Source organism: Heteronotia binoei, chromosome 7 (genome assembly GCF_032191835.1).
Source record: "Heteronotia binoei isolate CCM8104 ecotype False Entrance Well chromosome 7, APGP_CSIRO_Hbin_v1, whole genome shotgun sequence".
NCBI lineage: Eukaryota > Metazoa > Chordata > Lepidosauria > Squamata > Gekkonidae > Heteronotia > Heteronotia binoei.
In genome coordinates this window covers 109416461-109437094 of record NC_083229.1, presented here as the reverse complement: position 1 = coordinate 109437094, position 20634 = coordinate 109416461, and the positions used below count along the sequence as shown (strand labels likewise).

Sequence of the window (20634 nt, the reverse complement as noted above, 5' to 3'; positions counted from 1 at the left end):
ATTTGATCGCTGTTTTTAAAATGTTGCAATTAGTTTTTGAGTAGCCTTTATTGTAAATACAAATTACGAGTGTAATCTTTCCTCTAACTTTGCTTAAATTAAGACATGTGCCAGGCCTCTGGATAGCCTAGATGGCATAGACCCCCAGCAATACCCAGATTCCCCTTAGCATTTTGTTCCTTGTATTTCGTTGTTGCTCCCTCAAGTGTATCTTTTTGTTGCCCCTGTATTGTGACTTGATAGGGAAGTGAATTATGGGATATGGTTCCCATAATTCACCTGTATTGTTTATTGACATGGATGTTTAGATTCTGGAGAAAAACATGGCATGGTAGCCATTTGTAACCCAAATTCAGCATACGGCAAACTGGAAACTACTGTTCTATTTTAACCTCAGAATTTAGGGGGGAAATATAAATTTGCTGTTTCAGGCATGCTAGAATTTCAGAACCATGGTTTTCCAGCCATGCAAGCATGAGGTTGGACATACCAAGAACCGGAGAACAGGGGGAATGTGTTCAGTTAGTCCAGTGATCTGAGGACTGAACTAAACAGTGCACGTGGAATTTCTGACTGCATCTCACCATTTTCTGTAATGAAAAGCTGTTGTGGGATCCCTCCCAATCTGGGGTTGGGGCCATGGGGTTGGGGCCATGACAGTAGAGGAAGGAGGGGTCTAACCTTTTCTGCTTGCTGGTTTCTTAAAATGCCCATCACAGCAAAATAATAATAAAATTTCCCCTGGACCCACCAGTAGCTGCCCAGGGGAAAAAAAGAAAGAAATATATTTTATTGTTCATTATCTTTTTTAGGGGGGATTGAATCAAAAATTAGAATGCTTACTGATGCCATCCAGATGGAGTTGTATTCTTACCTGGGAACTTCCCCTGTGTTCTGTGGGAAATTACTGGGAAGCTTTTTTGTGTTAACTTTCAGACCCTGCTGCTGAAGGTTGTTGCTAAAAGTCTTTCCAGAATGGGGGGAAATGGTAGAAGGATTTGTTGCTGGAAAGATGGCTGGGCGGGGAGTCCCTGATGTAGCAGAAGGTCGTCACCAGGGCAACCTGTGTGGGGAGATCATGTGCATCTTTCCACTACTTCCTGTGCATGAGAGATGCAGATTAAGTTCTCTCATATCCCCCAACCTGACTCTCCCCCCAGCCCTCCTCTGACTGAACAAACAAATGGAAAGCGGCCAGTCAGTTACAACACCCACCCCCCAAGTTAGAAGAGAAACCGCTGCATTTACCAGATTAGCTTGCAGCCGTTTCCTTTCCAAAGCATGGAGGGAAAATGCATTCAATGAGAGGCTGTAGTTGTTGTTGGTGCAGGGAAGTTCTGAAGCTTGGGCGGGAGTTCCCCTCCCTGGGGCCCTCAAGGGAAGACTGCAGAGGGAGCTTCCTTGCCTTTCCTTCCTTTCAACAGGTGCAAGTGAGCAAATGCTCACAGCGAGCCCTGACACTGTTGGATAGTAGCCTTTTCTTCATTACAGCGCTAGGGCTTCTCTGGTTTCCACTGTGCCTTAATAAGAACATCCCGTCTGCTTCTCCCTAGCCTGCTCATCTTGTTGCATGCATAGGCATTTGCATGGCCTATTGATGGGGGTGCAAAAAGAAAAAAAGCTCACAAGCAATAATTTGCTGCGGTCCTCTTAATTTTGTTGTTTGCTTCAGACCCAAATTGCAGGCACGTGGGTTAGACTTAATATTTTTAAGGGTCAGGCATAATTAGAATTCGCTTTGTGATGCTTCTTGTGTGGTTCCGCTTTCTACTACTTGTGATATCCCTGGTTGTGTAGACTGGCCACTTGTCACCTAGACTTTGATAAGATTTGCAGAACACGTAATCGAATGATACTGTTTATTGTGTCAGCTCGCGGTTGAAAGCTTACATCCAGCAGTTGCAGAGAGGTACAGGAGGTTCAAATTAATTTAATCCCACAGACATGGTAGAAATAATTAGGCATCTTTCTTTCTAACGTACCCTGCTGAAGAAGATTTTTGTGTGACTTGAAAGTCTTGACTGTGAAGGAATTACAATTCTGCTTGCATCCCACATTTTAAACATTAGGTATTTTCCTGCTTTGTGGGATCCATAGAGCTGTGAAGACTTAGATCTAGTTTCCCTTCCTAACCCTCCCGCTCACCTGCTGGTTACTTCATCTCTGGTCTCTGTTTACCTTCAGGGTGCAGAAGCGCTTTAACAGAAAATTCTGAAAGCATTTCACTAATCTTCAGGATAATTTTTATAGACCCAAACTGCATATCTTTCACCAAACATGACACTTATATAGCTGCTTACCTGAATGCAATGTCCCATATGTCCATGTAACTGCTAGATCTCTTCCTCTAAAGGTCTGCAAAACTTGTTGGGAATTTTCTGTTAAATTGCACCTGACTTAGCTGACTTGGCATTGACCACTCAAGTTGTTGAAGTTGAGTAGCTGAGACAGCTGCTGATTCCTCTTTGCAGCAAGCTTTCCTGGCATCCAAGAACTGAAGGCCATTAACTACAACTGCTGATGAATCTAGATGGATGGGAATGTGTTGTGAGAGCAGGGAGGCTCTGCAGTGGTAACAAGGACACAAGAACGGCAGATTCTAAAAGTTCTGGGGGATCCTTTCTCACAAAGAACGCATGAGAATTATGCCTGTTACTCTTTTAAGGCCCAAGAATCATTCAGTGGAAGTAATAGTTAAAAACAACAGCATCTTTCCGCACAAGAATAGGAAATGCACTGCCAGTCTAGCTGGAAATCCCTTGGTAGCACTTCTTGCGCCATGTCTACCTGTGCAGTAGAACTCTCTTCTGCCTCTGCTGGATTAGCAGCTGTCATCATCATAGATAATAATTCCCGTATTGTTGTGGCAAAATGGAGCTCTCCCATTGGGTCTCCATAAACAATTGGTCTATCATGGCTCAGTCGGAGTCTCTGGCCTCCCACTGGCTGACTCCCCTACCCCTGCCTACTGCAGATCCGGGAATGTTGAGCAAATTGCCAGAACAGTGAGAGGAGTGAATGCCTTTATGTGGGTGGGAAGACAGCTAGGATGGGAGGGCACTCGCCCATAGCCGCTTTCAAGAGCCTATTGTATTTTTCTCCACAACGGGCCTTATTCCTAGTACACCATAAATTGCCACCCCACCCCTGGTCAGTCAAATGTACATAGGTGGGGACCAGCAGGCATGGAGGGGGGCGGCGGCGGCTGGCAAGTTCGCCTGGGGCACCGCGCACCCTAGGGTTGCCCTGAGTGGAAGAGCTAGTTTCAAGTCCATTAGCAACTCAAAGATCAGCAAAATTTTCAGGGTATAAGCTTTTAAAAGCCAAAATCATATTGGTCTCGAAGGTGCTACTTGACTCAAATCTAGAAATATACCAAGAATCCCCATTTTTGGACGATAACTAAAACGCTCCAGAAAGATGTGTGTGTTGACATAGATTGAGTTTCCAGACCCCTTATTTCCGCAGCTAATGAGGGGTGCTGCTTTGTACAGGAAGGTTTCTCGTTTCACAAGACCCCAAGGAGAACTTTACAACCCACCGTTTCTGTTGCAGCCAGTCTCAGTCTTGAAAGGGAGGCGACTGAAGGAGAGCATGCCATGTGGTTTTGCCACTTTAGAAATCGAAGGCCAGGAGAGCCAGAAGCTTGGAAGACTCATTTCATTTTGGTTGTTCTGCAGCTATTTTAGCCTTTGGTCTTTTGGAATACATACAAAACGGTAGCTAACAAGAGCAATCTCATGAACTGTTGCTTTCAAAGCACAGGTAGAGAAGTGTTTCGTGAAGCAAGTCTCTAAGTGACACGTCTGTGGCGACCTCAGAGGAGCAACTGGAGTGATATCCAGGGGAGGAAATGAAAAGCAGCCCCCTTCTGCACCATCATTGCCTGAAGCATGGGGTTCTGAGAACTCAACCCCCCCAACGTAATGTGCAGCCCCAAGTATTCCATGTATTTGCATTTGTAATGCTGTTCTAACTTGTGCAGCTAGAGATGCTGCTAAAAACTGTACTGCTTTGAAAAAAATAAATCTTGATCTCTAGTTTGCCCAGACATGTTTTCGGAAGCCTACTAGAACAGGCCAAACCCTATTTTTTTCTGGCATTTGCAGAGGAGATAAGCCCAATAACTGACTGAACAAAAAGAGCTGTGAGGCAACGTGTTGAGTGAAAGCAGCCTTCCCATGTCATGCTCCATGGAGACGGAGGAGGAACTCAGTGGGAGAGGACTAGCTTGCCTGTTGTGAGGTTTTGGACTCAGTTGTTGTGGGCATCTCCAGTTTCATGGTGCAAGGGTCAAGGGGATGGAATAAGGCTGTGATGTTGGAGGGGGCACTCAGTCTGATGAGGTGGCATGGATCAGGTTGATTAAGGTACCAGACACATCAGAAAGTAGCTCCTTGGACTTGTGCAAGTACAGGCTGGCTCAGTTTTTAGCAGCTTGGTGTGTGTGTGTGTGTGGGTGTATTGTTTAGGAAGGAACAATGAAGCTTATTCCCTCTATCCCTAGAAATGGCTGCTTCCGGGGTCAGGTGTAGCCCCAGTTTCAGAGTTTGGTTGAGCAAATGAGAGCTAGTGTTGTGCAGTGGTTACAAGTGTTGGGCTACTAGCCAGGAGACCCAGACATGAATCTCCAGTTGTGCCCTGGAAGCTCACTGGGTGACCTTGGGGCAGTCCTTCTTAGCCTTGCCTACCTCAGAGTTGTAGTGAAGATAAAATGGGGAAGAGAATGATGTAGGTTGCCTTGGGTCTCCATTGGGAAGAAAGGCGGGGCAGTAACTCACAACTTTGAGCTGGTTTGGTATAGGGGTTAAGTGTGTGGGCTCTTATCTGGGAGAACCGGGTTTGATTCCCCTCTCCTCCACTTGCAGCTGCTGGAATGGCCTTGGGTTAGCCATAGCTCTCGCAGGAGTTGTCCTTAAAAGGGCAGCTGCTGTGAGAGCCCTCTCAGCCCCACCCATCTCACAGGGTGTCTGTTGTGGGGGCAGAAGATATTAGGAGATTGTAAGCAGCTCTGAGTCTCTGATTCAGAGAGAAGGGCGGGGTATAAATCTACAGTCTTCTTCTACAAATGAAGTAAATAGGCTAATTTGCGTTCTCTGTTACCTCATAAGGCGAGGGGTTGCTGTGCAGTCTTAAAGGAGAGAGAACTGCTCAGCACTGGTTGGCTCATTCACTACCAACCCCATCTGTGCAGTGTACCAACAGGAACTCATTTGCATATTAGGCCACACCTCTGATATCACCATTGTTTCACATAGGGCTTATTGTAGGAAAAGCCCAACAGGATTTCATTTGCATATTAGGCCACACCCTGATGCCAAGCTATCTGGAACTGAGTCCACTTGCGGAGTTACTGCCCTGCCTTTCTTTCCAATGGAGACCCAAGGCAACCTAGAAATTTAAAGTAATAAACAAACTGCGTTCCTGCTCAAAAAAGGCCCTGAGTGTACCCTTCTTGGTCTTGAGATGCTTGGGAGAGAGGCGGGCTTACAAATATTTTGATTTTTAAAATCCCATTCTTCATGTTGTTGTTTTGCTAGCATTTACTAAATGGTCTTCTTATATCCTTATTAGGTCAAATTAGGTCAAAAAATGAGGTGATAGAATTTTAAAGGGGTGGAAGGGGATGAGTCACTTTGGATGGCAGGAGATGGGTTCAGACTTCGAACATTCCTTTGTATATAAATCTCAGTGGAAACAGAACGCTGGCAGCGCAGCATTCTGGCTTCTCATTCTGTTGAATGTGCAAAAGTCCACCCAGAGCTAGCAAATAAGGCTTTGAGGAAGTGCGCACGCCATTTTAAAGCAGGGCCTGATTAACAAATAGGCCAAGTAGGCACCGGCCTATGGGCCTCCACACCTCTAGGGGTCCTGAGCCGGTTTGCTTGTCTCTGCCTCTCCCCCACAGCTTTGTCAAAGGGACTTTTGATAAGATGCTTTTGATGGAGATATTAAGAGATAATTTGTAAGAGGGGCCCTGAGATTTTGACTGCCTAGGGGTCTCCACAGGGTTTAATCCGGCACTGTCTTGAAACCTATCTGTGAGAGAAGATAGGGACCAGCAGTTTAACTTGCCAGGAAAGTTTTTGGTAGGCTGCCCTCCTGGTAGCCCAGAGCAGTCTGTACCTATTGACAGGTGAGCCTGTACCTGTTGCCATAGCTGAGGTCAGTTTGCTCCAGGGCTGTTCTGATATCCCAGTATGCCTGATAACAGCCAGTGCAATCAATTGTGGCACAGGAGCATCTCAGAAAACCAGCATGCTGCAGAAGTGGGGCAGAGAAGACTCTCCTGTACAGCATCATTGATGTGTTTTGCGACATGCTGGAGTCAACAACCTTGCTCAATCCTGTGCATTAAAATAAAAGTATAAAAAGTAATAAGGTCAGTACAGCAGGCTTGGCAGTCACAGGAAACCCAAGCAATAAAAATGCGGTTGTACGGAAATCTGTGTTATGCAAAACTCCAGGACACATAAAATGATAATTTTGCATCTTGGATGGACTGTTGAACATATGAAGCTGCCTTATACTGAATCAGACCTTTGGTCCATCAAAGTCAGTATTGTCTTCTCAGACTGGCAGCGCTCTCCAGGGTCTCAAGCTGAGGTTTTTCACACCTATTTGCCTGGACCTTTTTTTTTTTTTTGGAGATGCCGGGGATTGAACCTGGGACCTTCTGCTTCCCAAGCAGATGCTCTACCACTGAGCCACCGTCCCTCCCTTAAGATGCTGCTTAATAAATGTTTAATTTCTTAAGTAGGCATCTGCTTTTAATTTCTGTGTATTTGTATTGTTTAATTTTGAATGAGCTATAAACCTTCCTTTTGCCTTTGAGGTGAGTTAGTTATGTAGTAGGATGTCCAATGGCACCATGTTGGGGTCCCTGGTATATAATTTTAAAAGCAGGCACCGTGAAGAGAGCTAACCTTACCTCCCCCCCGCTCCCCCATGCCTTTACACTTGTCTGTATCTGTGAGGCTTCAAGAGATTCAGGAGCGCCTAACAGAGATGTTGTGCAGTAGCGGATGTCTTTAGCGTTTTATGAATTAAGTCCGTTGCGAAGTTAAGGCGGTGAAAAATATTTTTGGAATTAGAAGCTTGTGCTTTACTGACACAAAATGGATATGCCAAGCGCCAGGCACCGGCAGCTCTCAGTTCCCCAGTTAAATCGTGTTTATCGTACAAAAGTGCGGACTCAAAGCTTGACTGCTGTTTTCTTGCCAATGCTTCCACAGTTCTTATAAGTAGATGCATTTTTTTTAAAGGAGCTTAAGATCCAGAGTAGCTCCTGTTTGGGCCTCAGGTGGCCAACAGGTAGCTTCAGGTTAGGAATGGGCATGAACTGGGGAAATGAAGGTTTGTGGGGTCTCACGAACCTCCACGAACATTTCCATTTAACGAACTGGTTCGAGGTTTGTGATATAATGTGGCTTGCAAAAGCCGTTTAAAGGGTTCCCCTAAAATGGCTTTTGGAAGCTGTGCTGTCACCGTGGCATAATTTACAAGGTCACCGGCCAAGTCGTGCTGCCATAGAGGAACAGTATGAAGAAGGCATTGAAGGAGACTTCTCCAAGCCCTGCTGTCAGCACCAGCATGTCTGCTGACACAAACCGCACAAACTTCGCAAAGCAACCTGGGAGGTTGGTGGGGAGCAGGGTGTCATGAATTAAAATTTGCGAACCATGAACCAGGCCCAGCTCATGACAAATTTCAGTTTGTAGTTCGGTTTGTGGCCATCCCTACTTCAAGCTCCCACTCTAAGAATTCCACCCTGTTTTTTTTTCTTTAAAGAAAAGTGTTTTAGCTTTCTGGATGACAAGTAGCTGAAGCCAAATGTTCTAATTCTGATGATTTCAAAGGTGGTGTTTTTCACATTCACAAATATCAATTGTAGAATAAATACATGCCCACTAACAAGACTATAATTTGGCATCTGTTTTGTTTGTTGAAATTAAATATAAATTCTGATAACAGTGTGCAGTTAAACATGTAAATACCTCATTATGTCACTCAGACTGTGTTTGTAAGGATGACCCACTTTAGCCTGAGTCTTATTTCTCAAAACTGTCCTGTTTTATTTAATTTTTTTTTCAACCTTTGCATCATGCCCTTTCTTCACGGAACAAAAGTCTACATTAATCTTTCCTCAAAACAAAGTCTGAGTCCAGTGGCAACCTTAAAACCAGTGAAGTTCTATTCAAGGAATAACCTGTCACGTGCAAGCACGCTTCTTCAGATACAAGGAATAAAACTTTGAATAAACCGTGAATAAAACTTTGTGGGTCTTAAAGGTACCACTGGACTCAAACTTCAAACCAACATAGCTATCCACCTGAATCTATATTCATGTTTCCTATTTGACTTGAGGTTGGCTCTTTGTGTGTATGCTTTGTGTGCCACCCTAGAGTTTTGAGCCTCAAATGGAGAAGACCTGGATTCCAATGTGTACAGGTTATGAAGCTACTAAAGCCCTTCACCATCACTCAGCATACTTGAGAGGGGAAAGGGGTGTGGGATCCATGGGCATTACCTTGTCCTCCTTGAAGGGAAGGCTTTACAACTGAAGGCTTTACAATTTTGTGGATGGAAGAGGCGAGAGATTTGTTGATTTCCTCCCCCCACCTCCTTTGGCAGGCCATGGCAGACTTACAACACTGCAGTACACCTTTGAGAGATGACAGCATGTCCCCAAGTCTGCTACACACACACACACGTTTAATATATTTAATCATTGGATTGCCCTAATTTCACCTTTCCTTTCTCTTCTAGGCAGTGTTGTACGGGAATTCCATCAACACTAATACTGAAGAGACACTACCAGTCAGTTACAGCCATCAGAATCCCATTTGCGCCATCGCTTGGAAAGCAAGGACAGATCCATGATTTTACAGGTCAGTTGGGGAAAGAGCCCCGTGGTAAAGCTGCAGTATTGCAGTCCTAAGCTCTGCTCACGACCTGAGTTCGATCCCCGGTGGAAGCTGGGTTTTCAGGTAGCCTTCCATCCTTCCGAGGTCGGTAAAATGAGTACCCAGCTTGCTGGGGGGAAAGTGTAGATGACTGGGGAAGGCAATGGCAAACCACCCTGTAAAAAGTCTGCCGTGAAAATGTGAAAGCAACGTCACCCCAGAGTCGGAAATGACTGGTGCTTGCTCAGGGGACCTTTCCTTTTCCTGGGAAAATACATTTTGCAGTGATCCAAGTAGTTTCTCTTCTCTACGTTCTTCTCTTTAAAAGTTTAGCATCAGTTTTTCTATTGCACTGTTCTGACAGGAGAGTATTGGCTTTTGGATATTGACTCGTTTGGTTGATTGTAGAAATTCAGCATGGGCAGGGTGTATTTTTTGTGTTCAGCCTTTTTTTGCTTTTTGCATATACTTCAAGTTGAGGGGTTGGGTGAAGTTGAAAATGTTTGCAGATGGAAGAAGGGAGATTTGTTAATTTCCCCCCTCCTTTGGCAGACCATGGACTCCCCCTGATGAGCAGTCCCCTTTCCCTTAGGAGCAGCATTGCAAGGGGTATTTTGGCTTGCAGCAGGATGGAGAGGCGGGGAAGAGTTGGTGGAGATTTTGTGAGATCCAACCCAATAAGCCTTTGGTATACTCTTGTGGGTGCTTGAATCCCTTTTTTCACTGTACAGCTGTTCTATTCTGTGGCTTCTCTTTCCTGTGGGCAGGTAATAGATTAGGCTGCCATTAAGGCTGCCTTGATTGGTGTTCTGTCTCTGAGCAATGGTGTGCATGAGTCTTTTTTCTGTAACTCCCAAGAGGACAGATGCAGCCCTGGGTCACCTGCACAGAACGTTGGGGTCACATAAGGTTGTTTTTTATTGGCTGAGAACAGCATACAGCGGTCAGCTGCGATGCTAATCTGGAAGTATGTGGGAAGCAGTAGCACAGGTGTCCTTGAATGACATGGACGGGGAAAGTCGATATTTTCCAAGAACAAAAGTCACTTGACTGGTGTCTGCTCAGTGCCCTCTTACTTCTGGGATCTGACAAGACACTGCCCTGGACTATCCTAGTAGCTTTCCTCCCCTCTCATGTTAACGAGATGCTGGATTGCGTGCCAAGTACTGCATTCTGAACTCGGAGGGGATTGCAGAGTACATACTACCTTGTCATCTTGGGTAAACCTGGTTTTGTATTTTCAGTAGTTTCAACAGGAACTAACCTCTGCCCCCTTGTTGGGAAGGCCGTTGACTCACATACGGAGCAGAGGTCCATCAGTGGCTATTAGCCACAGTGTATTTTTGGAACTCTCTGTCTGGGGCAGCGATGCTCCATATTCTTGGTGCTTGGTGGGGCAGTGGGAGGGCTTCTAGTGTCCTGGCCTCACTGATGGACCTCCTGATGGCACCAGGGTTTTTTTGGTCACTGTGTGACGCAGAGTGTTGGACTGGATGGGCCATTGGCCTGATCCAACATGGCTTCTCTTATGTTCTTATGTTTACATCCCCTTAATCCCTGCTCTCTTTCCAGATCATAGAATTGGAAGGGACCTTCAGGGTCATCTAGGTCCTTGTTGTGGTACAAGTGCTTGGGTTTATTTCCATCACCATTACAATTTGGGAAGGTCTTACATGCTCAAATGGTGGACTCCTCTTTGTAAACACATGTTCTTGGATTTAAGTATTGCTGTTTTGGAGGGGAATTGAGACCCTCGTCTACACATACTGTACAATGAAGTAGTAGACTAGGTTATACTACTTCAGACCACAGGTGATTATTTTTTTAAAATTGCAGTTCGTGCTCTCAGCCTCACATACCTCACAGGGTGTCAGTTGTGGGGAGACAAATGGAAGGAAATTGTAAACTGCTCTGAGAAATCCGATCGAAGGGTGGGGTGTAAATCCAACTCTTCTTCTTCTCTGCCTGAGACCCAGAAGAGTTGCTGCTGGTCTGAGTAGACAGTACTGCCATTGATAGACCAGTGGTCTGATTCAGTAAAAACACAAAGAAGATGATGATATTGGATATATATCCCGCCCTCCACTCCAAATCTCAGCGTTTCAGAGCGGCTCACAATTTCCTTTATCTTCCTCCCCCACAACAGACACCCTGTGAGGTGGGTGGGGTTGAGAGAACTCTCACAGCAGCTGCCCTTTCAAGGACAACCTCTGCCAGAGCTATCGCTGACCCAAGACCCAAAGACAGTATAAGGCAGCTCCATTTGCATTAAGGTATGCATGGATCATACCTTAATGTCTACTAGAATTTTAAATAAGTCTTGGTGGTTTTGAGTGACATGAGTAGCCTGATCCTTTGTATCTGTTTGTTTGGAATTAAACTCCGCTTTGCAGGGCTTTTTTTGTAGCAGGAACTCCTTTGCTTATTAGGCCACACCCCCTCCAAGAGCTTACGGGGCTCTTAGTACAGGGCCTACTGTAAGCTCCAGGCTGATTGGCTACATCAGGGGTGTGTGGCCTAATATGCAAAGGAGCTCCTGCTCCCCCCCCCCAAAAGCCCTGCCTCTCTGTAAAATGGAATTTACTTCTAAGTACACATTCATTGGACTGCAGCTTTAGAGGAAACCCTGGTGCTACAAGGAAACATAGAAAGCAAACAAACAAACAAAACCCTCACATGACTTTATGTGAAACAAAATCTCCAAGCTGAAATGACATAAGAGGGCTCACAGTTTACCCATTGCGAGTGAAGTGCGGGAAGCAACAAAGCCTCCTGCACCTTTAGCATTTCCCTGTTTGCAACGTTTCAACCAGCCGCTTGCTCTAGTCTAAAGTAATTGCTCCTTAAGCATGAAACTGGGCCTGCGTTTGATGTACTCAGCAGCAGGCTTCTAAGGAAAGTGTTAAATCTCTTTCTTTGGCCTAATTAGGGAAGAATTGATGCTTCTCAACACCATTGCTGTGCAAAAGGGGAGGGAGAGTTAGAGAAAGAACAATGGGCCGTTGTGTTCTGGAGGCCTGGAGTTCTCCTTGCTCTGTGCATGCACCGTACATATTGTGTGTTTTTTCCTCTCCTTTCCCTACCTTTCCCAAAGTGGGATCTTTAAGTACCCAGCAGGCAACCAAAGAGAGTACAGTATACATTTTCATAGAGATAGTTCTGGCTAAGGGGGCTGGTGTGCAGAGTTTGGACGGTTTTCTCCTTGCAGTTCCTTCTGAGGTGTCAACACATAGTCGGTGGCAGCATAAATTTTAGAAGGGGACAGAGAGGAAGGAAAAAGAAAACAGGACCTGGAGTCACTTCCTTTGGCTTTCTCACTTGTACAGGGAAAGAAGCATCAGTTTACAATTCTTCTTGGGTTTCTTAAAAAAAAAAGATGTGAACATTGCATGGCACAATTGTGTGTGTGTGTTTTTTTTTATAATCCCAAAGGAGGAAATAGATCTAGCAAATGTCTTCCTGTTGAGACTGGGAAGCAACAATCTTTTGCTTCAGTTGGGTTTTCTTTTTTTGTGTTTCTCCCTGTCATCATTTTGGGTGTTTGACTGACTATTGTGGTACTGCTTCAGGGCTGGCCTTTGTCAAAAGCCCCCTTTCCCTCTCACTGCCAGCAACTTCTGGTAGCCTGTTTACGTCTGCAGAAGATCTCAAATCCTGTAGCTCTTGTCTGGCTTGTCTTTCAAGGGGCAGGATCAAAATGGAAGGACTGGAACTCTCCTTTGAACCTTAACCCTCCGATAATGCTTTTAGCCTTAATCTGAACGGGTCCATTTTCCCCCAGTGTAATGGGCTCTTTCGTTGCAGTAGCTTTCTTTGGAAGTGCTCAAAATGTCCTGGGAACTCACTCCTTGAGAGCAAAGGTCAGTTTCCTCAGGGAAGCATTTCATGAGAATATGGCCATAAAAGCAGAGGTTTCCCTCCCCCGCCCCACATTTGTAGCCCTTCCATTTACATTTTAAATGGCAGAATATTCCCTTGAAGGTATGAAAGGAGTACTTCAACATTAAAATCCCTGCACATATGGCTTAAAGTTTCTCAAAGGTGCTTGGACACCACATTCTTTGGAGAGTGAACCTTGAATACTGTGTGACCTTGGACTATTATAAGGGTTTTTAAAAACCCAGGTTTTACAGACCTATGCTTATGAAGATGCATAGGCAGTGTCTGCATAAGAATTTGTCCATTGGGTCAATTGGCATCCTACCAGCCAGTAAGAACATGAAAAGCCATGTTGGACCAGGCCAATGGCCTATCCGGTTAACAGTCTGTGTTGCACAGTGGCCGAAATCCAGGTTCCATCAGGAGGTCTACCACTGGGGCCTGAACTCCAGAAGCCCACCCACTGTTGCTCCACAATCACAAAGGATAGCATCCCTTCCCCAGGCGTGGGTTCCACCTATACCTTGTGGCGAATAGCCACTCACAGACCTCTACTGTATATGTTTATCCAATCCCCTCTCGCAGCTGCCACCACTTATTGAAGCAGTGAATCCACCTTTAAACACCTGCTGCCACTGGAAAGCATAAGCTGCGAGCCTCCCTAAAGTGCGGACCTCGTGACAAAAAGGGAAGTAAATATGGCTCTACCGTTGATAAGAACATAAGAGAAGTCATGTTGGATCAGGCCAATGGCCCATCCAGTCCAACACTCTGTGTCACACAGTGGCCAAAAAACCAGGTGCCATCAGGAGGTCCACCAGTGGGGCCAGGATGGTAATTGTGAAAGTGGCTTTCCACTGATCTGAGGCCTAATTGCACAAAACTCTGTTTATGAGCCCTGGTCCTGTCAAGCAATCCTGTATTGGGAGTTCCATATTAAATTTAAGTTTTAAGCATCTGGGGGCCCAATTCAAACAGGGATCCAAGATGCTAAAACTCTCCTCCCAGTCATTGTGTTTGGGGGAGAGCAACAGTGGCAGGGCTTCTAGTGTCTTGGCCCCTGGTTTTTTTGGCCACTGTGTGACAGAGTTTTGGACTGATGGGCCATTAGCCTGTTCCAACATGGCTTCTCTTAGGTTCTTATTGTCTCAGTATGAGTTGGGCATGGGGTAGTTACATTGCTGGTCTGAGAGCTGTGATTCTAAATATTGAATTGTTATATTATTTTGTACATGGTATTTGGATGCATCTCATGATCTTTGCTGTTGGAGCTTAACCTTTTCCACCCCCTCTCTTTTTCATCATCCAGTGTTAGCTGGTGCTGCCGAGGAAAAAGGCTTGGGATCTAGATGGGACTAAGCCTGAGACACTGATACAGGAGAGCAGCAAACAAGGAGTGGACATCCCACTGGACAGTGTCAAAAGAAAAAAACAATGAAGGTAATTAGTTCAGCTGGAATGGTTGGTTTGATATGAAAGCTATTTTAGAAACCTATTTGTAATAATTGCTTATTCTGTATGGCTGCAATATCTCATTGGACAAAATAGTCCTGAGGGGCCATCCATCCATCCATCCATCCATCCATCCATCCATCCATCCATCCATGAAAGTCTTCTTTCTTTGTTTCTTTATTCCTGCAGTTGTGGGATCCGGGTTTAGGAGCAATCAAATACAGGGCTTTTTTTCAGTAGGAATGCACAGGAACACAGTTCCAGTTGGCTTGTTGTCAGGGGTGTGGCCTATTATGCAAATGAGTTACTGTTGGATGTTTTGCAGGAAACTCCCAGCAGGAACTCATTTGCATATTAGGCCACACCCCCTGACACCACCATTGTTTCATGCAGGGCTTTTGTAGGAAAAACCCAGCAGGAGCTCATTTGCATATTAGGCCACACCCCTTGACACCAAGCCAACTGAAACTGTGTTCCTACTAAAAAAAAAAAGCCCTGGCTTTTTCTACAAAAAAACCCTGTGTGAAACAATGGCGACATCAGGGGTGTGGCCTGATATGCAAAAGAGTTGCTGCTTGGCTTTTTCTACAAAAAACCTCTGGTCATATGGATTGGTGGGATGGATGGAGAAGGCATAAGGGGATGAATTAGACTCCTTTCTGCAGTGGAGCTGTGCTTTCAGAAGAGGAAAAAGGAGCCATTTGTCCTCTCTCACTCTAGCCCTCCTCCCAGTCTACAGGTTGTTTGTCTGTGCTGGTCCCATAACTCTTTTTCTGTCTAACCTACCTCCATTGGATTGTTGCTGTCAGGGTGAAATGGAGGAGCACAAAGATGAGCCATGTAGTGTCTTTGCATAAGTGATTGTCCTTCAATGGCTGAGTTTTGTCTTCCTTATTTATTTAAACCAATGCTATCCCAGCTTACATTCTCAGGCACCTAATAGTGCAGCACCAGGTTGCAAGAATATAAAACATAAGGGGGCAAATTAACAAGATTTTTTAAAATGGAAAGATTTCAAAACTGCACAGAATGTGTTTGAAAAATGCACAGGCTACAGATTTGAAAGTGCAGAGAATTAGACCAGAATTTTAAAAAATCCTCTTAATGGACAAGACACATAGGGCATATTGTTTCTGTGGCTGCTTTTATTGGTTGGGTATCTGACCTTCCTTTTTTGTTTGTTTTTTTCTGCTTACCATCCAGAGAACAAACCTGGAAGCTTAAGCAGTTCTGCAGCAACACCAGGGTTATCCAACTGTTGAAGTCACGGATTTGTCCTCCATTGATACAATGATGGCAGCTGTCATGAGCTTGGGAAAAATGCCCGAAAATGGCGCTGTGTCTCCAAATGTTAAATCCCCATCAAAATCACTTACTCCTAATCGGATTGGCCGTAGAAACCAGGTAAAGGATAAGCAGACTTTTTTTTGTAATGCACAAGACAGTCATTTTTCAAAACAAAACAAAAAACCCCAACCATTTGCGGGCACTGAGTTCTGCGATACCAGTCTCATCATGACCTGGTATGTTAAAGCTAATGCAGACTAATTTAATTTTCTGTCTGTTAAAATATGTTTAACCTGCATTTTGGTACTCCGCTGTATCTTACAATCATCCGTTTAAAGACATGAAATTGCAGCGCAAATGCACTTTTAAAAATATCCAGAGCTTTACTGTTATGATCAACACTTGGCTTTGTAAAGGCATTTTGCCAGTTTATGACAGGTCTTTTCCCTTGTACTCAAGCTTATACATCCTTGTGTGCATAGCTTGCCATAGAAAATGTATTATGAAAATTGGAGGTATACCGATTACTACTGGACTGATCCCATTATATATAAATAAATGTTACAGCAACTGGAAAAAGTGCAACTGCGGTAGCACATGGCCTGGGGCTTGTGTTTTATAGTCGTAGATGCTCATAGCATGTGGTATCCTTTATCATTTTCCAGGCTGCATCCTTTGAGATAGTTTGGTGTAGTGGTTAAGTGCAAGGACTCTTATCTGGAGGAACTGGGTTTGATTCCCCACTCCTCCACTTGCAGCTGCTGGAATGGCCTTGGGTCAGCCATAGCTCTCACAGAGCTGTTCATGAAAGGATAGCTTCTAGGAGAACTCTCTCAGCCCCACCTACCTCACATGGTGTCTATTGTTGGGAGGGGGGAAGGTAAAGGAGATTATAAGCTGCTCTGAGATTCGGAGTATAGGGCGGGGTATAAATCCAATATCATATTTTTTGCTGTGTGATTTTCAGAGCAGGAAAGGAAGGTTTCTGTCTATTTTCAGCTGTAGGAACCATAATATGAGAAAAGGTGGAGCCTGTTAGCAGTGAGCAGCAACTAGGCTCCTTTTGGATGTCAAGCACTTGGAATCCTCCTAACCATTGTTTGTGCCCTCTTGGGGTTATTTCTGTCAAAGACAGTGTCACCCAGTAGTACATTGGAAAACATGCTGTGAAATACTCCCTCTTTCGTTGGCAGAGGCAAGCATGCTGCATAATTAGCAAGTGCTCCCCTGATGTTTAGCCTGGTGATTGAGAAATCACAGTGGCTTTTTAAAATCTTGCCACTAGATAGAATGAAAGGGACTGAGTGCTGAGCCTTGAAAGCTTGCAAGTTTTCTGTTCCCATGCATGTAGTGCCCAGTTTCACTTGCTGAAATGTTCCTGGGTGTCTCTTCTTGGCCTGTTGCAGAAACGGATGAGTGTACTTCCCCCTACCACCAGGGCTTTTTTTGTGGCAGGAATTCCTTTACATATTAGGCCACACCCCCTGATGTAGCCGATCCTTCAAGAGCTTACAGGGCTCTTAGTACAGGACCTACCGTAAGCTCTTGGAGGATTGGCTACATCTGGGGGTGTGGCTTAATATGCAAAGGAGTTCCTGCTACAAAAAAAGTCCTGCCCACCACTCCTAACAGCATACACCTGTGGTTATTACTGGTCATGACACTGGTGCAGAGGGAAAAGCTGAAGCTCCATTCTCCGTACACACCATAGTTGTAATCCAGGTCACTATTGGCACAGGAATTAGAAAGAAACTGCAAGTTAGGTGTGAATGTTACAACAGGCCACAAGGTATGGAACCCAGACCCCATATGTGCCCTCTCTATAGTGTGAAGAGGCTTGGTCTCTTGCTCAGCTTAACTCACCTTGCAGGGTTGTTTTTGGAGAAGGAAGAACAGTGTATGCCACCCTGAGCACCTTTGAAAAAAGGGTGGGATTTAAAAAAATGTATTAAAACAACTAGTGTGAAAGGTAAAGGTAGTCCCCTATGCAAGCATCAGTCGTTTTCGACTGAGGTGACGTTGCTTTCACGTTTTCACGGCAGACTTTTTATGGGGTGGTTTGCCATTGCCTTCCCCAGTCATCTACACTTTCCTCCCAGCAAGCTGGGTACTCATTTTACTGACCTTGGAAGGATGGAAGGCTGAGTTGACCTGGAGCCAGCTACCTGAACCAGCTTCTGCTGGGATCAAACTCAGGTCGTGAGCAGAGGGCTCCAACTGCAGTACTGCAGCTTTACCACTCTGCGCCACGGGGCAGTGAAAGAGATTATCATAAAAAACTGATTTATCTTCAGTCTCTTGTGCAGTCCCATATGGGATTGCACTTGCTCAGAGCAGCCACTGGAGACTCTCTACAGCTACAATCATCGCCTTGGGTCAGCCGTAGCTCTGGCAGAGGTTGTTCTTGAAAGGGCAGCTGCTGTGAGAGCCCTCTGAAGAATATCTTCATTATGCCAGTTTGGTGTAGTGGTTAAGTGTGTGGACTCCTATCTGGAGGAACTGGATTTGATTTCCCACTCCTCCACTTGCACCTGCTGGAATGGCCTTGGGTCAGCCATAGCTCTAGCAGAGGTTGTCCTTGAAAGGGCAGCTGTTGTGAGAGCCCTCTCAGCCCCACCCACCTCACAGGGTGTCTGTTGTGGGGGGAGAAGATATAGGAAATTGTAAGCCGCTCTTGAGTCTCTGATTCAGAGAGAAGGGCAGTGTATAAATCTGCAGTCGTCGTCTTCTTCTTTCTTGGATGGAATACCCTTGATGGAGATTTGGAGAGCTGCTGCCTGGTTGTCCTCAGGCACTTTTGTATAACACAACACGTTGGATCTGCAGGCAAAATGCAAAGCTTGAGTGGGGAAGGCGGTTCTTCAGTCACTGTTTAAATAGGGGAGCGTGCCCCTCTTCCTGTTGGTGTAGCTTGCTAGAATCCCCATCAATGATGAAAACAGAGTTGCAGTTACTTGTAACTGCTGTTCATTGAATATCTTCTGTGCAGGCACGTGTACTCTCCCTCCTGCCCCGCTACAAGTGCTGCTTTGGCAGCGCTAGAGGTACTGAGGGTAGAAGGGGGGTTGGTGTGCAGGAGTGTGTGGTCCCTGGGTGGAAACAAGTTTCTGGCTCCAGTGTGCAGCACCCCCTAGAGGCTTTTAGCTGTAAAAATCTATCCAATAGTGGGTCTGCTCTTGCGCAGTCCCCCATGTGTGCCTGCACAGAAGATGCTTGATGAACAGCAGTTACAGGCAAGCAATGTTCCCCTCTAAACTGTGGAGTCTTGTGAGCAAAAGTTCTACTTTAATTTTTAATTGAAATGGCGACCGTCGCCGTGGTATTAGATCTGAGTGGATGTTTAAGACTACTGAATGCCATCTTTAAACTGTGCTGAAATGAGCACCGAATTGTTTTAATGTAATGTTTTAACTTAAATGTTTTTATTGTTGGTTATGAATTGTGAGCCGCCCTGAGCCTGCTTCGGAGGGGAGGGTGGGATATAAATCAAATAAACCTAAACCTAAATCTACTTTGTGAGCTACTGGCATTATAGCTGCAAGCTACAGCATCAGTTAGTTTGCTCTGGGGCCATTTTGCCTGAGCTAAGACAAAAAAAGTGTGAGCCAGAAGCTAAAAAACTGAGCTAGCTCTCACTAACTCAACTTAGAGGGAACACTGCAGCTCAGCAGTGCAACTCTGCTTTCCACCTTGTAAAGCTTTCAGAGCTGTTGCTGTGCTTTAAAGTTTATTCCTTCCAGGAGAGCCAGAAACAACTTTTTTCCTTTCTCCAGAGTCCTTCCGGAGAGCAGCGTGATGCGGAAGCCGCTCATTTCTCACTGCTGGCCTGTCCTTAAGGGCTGGACAATAGCTAGCATTAGAAAACGAGCACGTTCAGCTCCCTCAGGAACCAGGCACCAGACTCTGCGAGCTGCCATTCCCGTTTGATCAGTGCCAGACTTAGTTGAATTGTTCCGGGAGGGCCGAAACTGCCTTGCTCAGAGACAGGAGGGGAGGGGCCCCCGCGGCACAGCTGCCTGTCAGAGTGAGCATGCGGTGGGTGGGTTGTGTGCGTGTGTGCACGCTGCTGAAGGGCAGTCCCGTACAGCCGCTGACCTTTTAATTCCAGCAGCCTTTTCACTGGGCATTAGATCAAGAGAGTAAATGTTGAGGGGATTAAAAGAGATGCTTGTGTGTTACAAAAATAAATAAATAAGGGGGTGTGCGTTGAGGGGGAGGGGGGAGAGTGGCTTTCCCTTTAGGTCAGCGCAGAAGTTAGCCCACTAATCATGTCTGCTGCTTGAGCCGTCCTCTGATAAAGAGGTTTGCCCAAGCAGGCAAGTTGGTGGCGGTTTTTGTGGAGGCTGTTCGGTACCTGGGATTTGGTTTCCTTTCCTGCAGGTGCTGCAAGGTCGCTGCTTCTGCTGCAGGTGGACTCATTATTGCCCATCAGTTCTCCCTTCCTTTTGAACTGAGAGACATTTGCGAGATTGCCTAGAGATTTTAAATTTGCATTGCAAATCTTTGGCGCAAGAAGAGAGGAGGGGCATGTTTGGGGGGGGGGAGCAGTAGGGATGGTGAAGTCTTTGATAGCTGTGCGTCAGAGATACCTGCTAACTGGCTTTTACTGTGGCAGTACTATTTGCTAGGTAACAAAATGCTAGAAGGCAGTGTTCCTCTGACATATTGGACCTTAGAGACAAACAAGCAAGTAAATGCCATCGTATCCTGTTCCTGAATTTCCCAGCAGCTGTTGGAGGCAGAAAGCTAGAGTGGCCTGTTTGCAGGCCAGCCATTCTGTTCTCGTGATGATACAGTTCGGTGGCTTTCTCCGTTCTAACCACGCAGTGGAGGAAAATCTGAAACCCAGGGTTCTCGGAATTTCTGATGATGATGGTTTCTTTGCGGTCGTGGTTTTCTGACTACCTCTCAAGGAACTCATATGTTGAACATGGTCACTGTAAACTTTCTCTTCCTGTGCTAGAAAGGGTTGTGTATGTGTGCCCAGGTGGGGTGTCACTTCCCTGACAACTTCATCCTAGCTAGAGCTCACGGACTACTGCAATTGTACATATAGCTAGATTTGAGTCCTGTCGGTAGGGTTGCCAATTCTGACTCAAGAAATAGCTGG

The 20634-nt window shown here is 45.5% G+C and overlaps 1 protein-coding gene across 1 annotated transcript in view; it reads left to right on the top strand.

Moving 5' to 3' along the window:
* Positions 1-20634, top strand: part of RREB1 (ras responsive element binding protein 1) — a 191007-nt gene that overhangs the window by 89209 nt on the left and 81164 nt on the right. Inside the window, exons 3-5 of the mRNA XM_060244191.1 lie at positions 8770-8891; positions 14095-14225; positions 15443-15641. Coding sequence (XP_060100174.1) covers positions 15528-15641 — 114 coding nt within the window. The 5' untranslated portion in view covers positions 8770-8891; positions 14095-14225; positions 15443-15527. The remainder of the gene's footprint in view (positions 1-8769; positions 8892-14094; positions 14226-15442; positions 15642-20634) is intronic.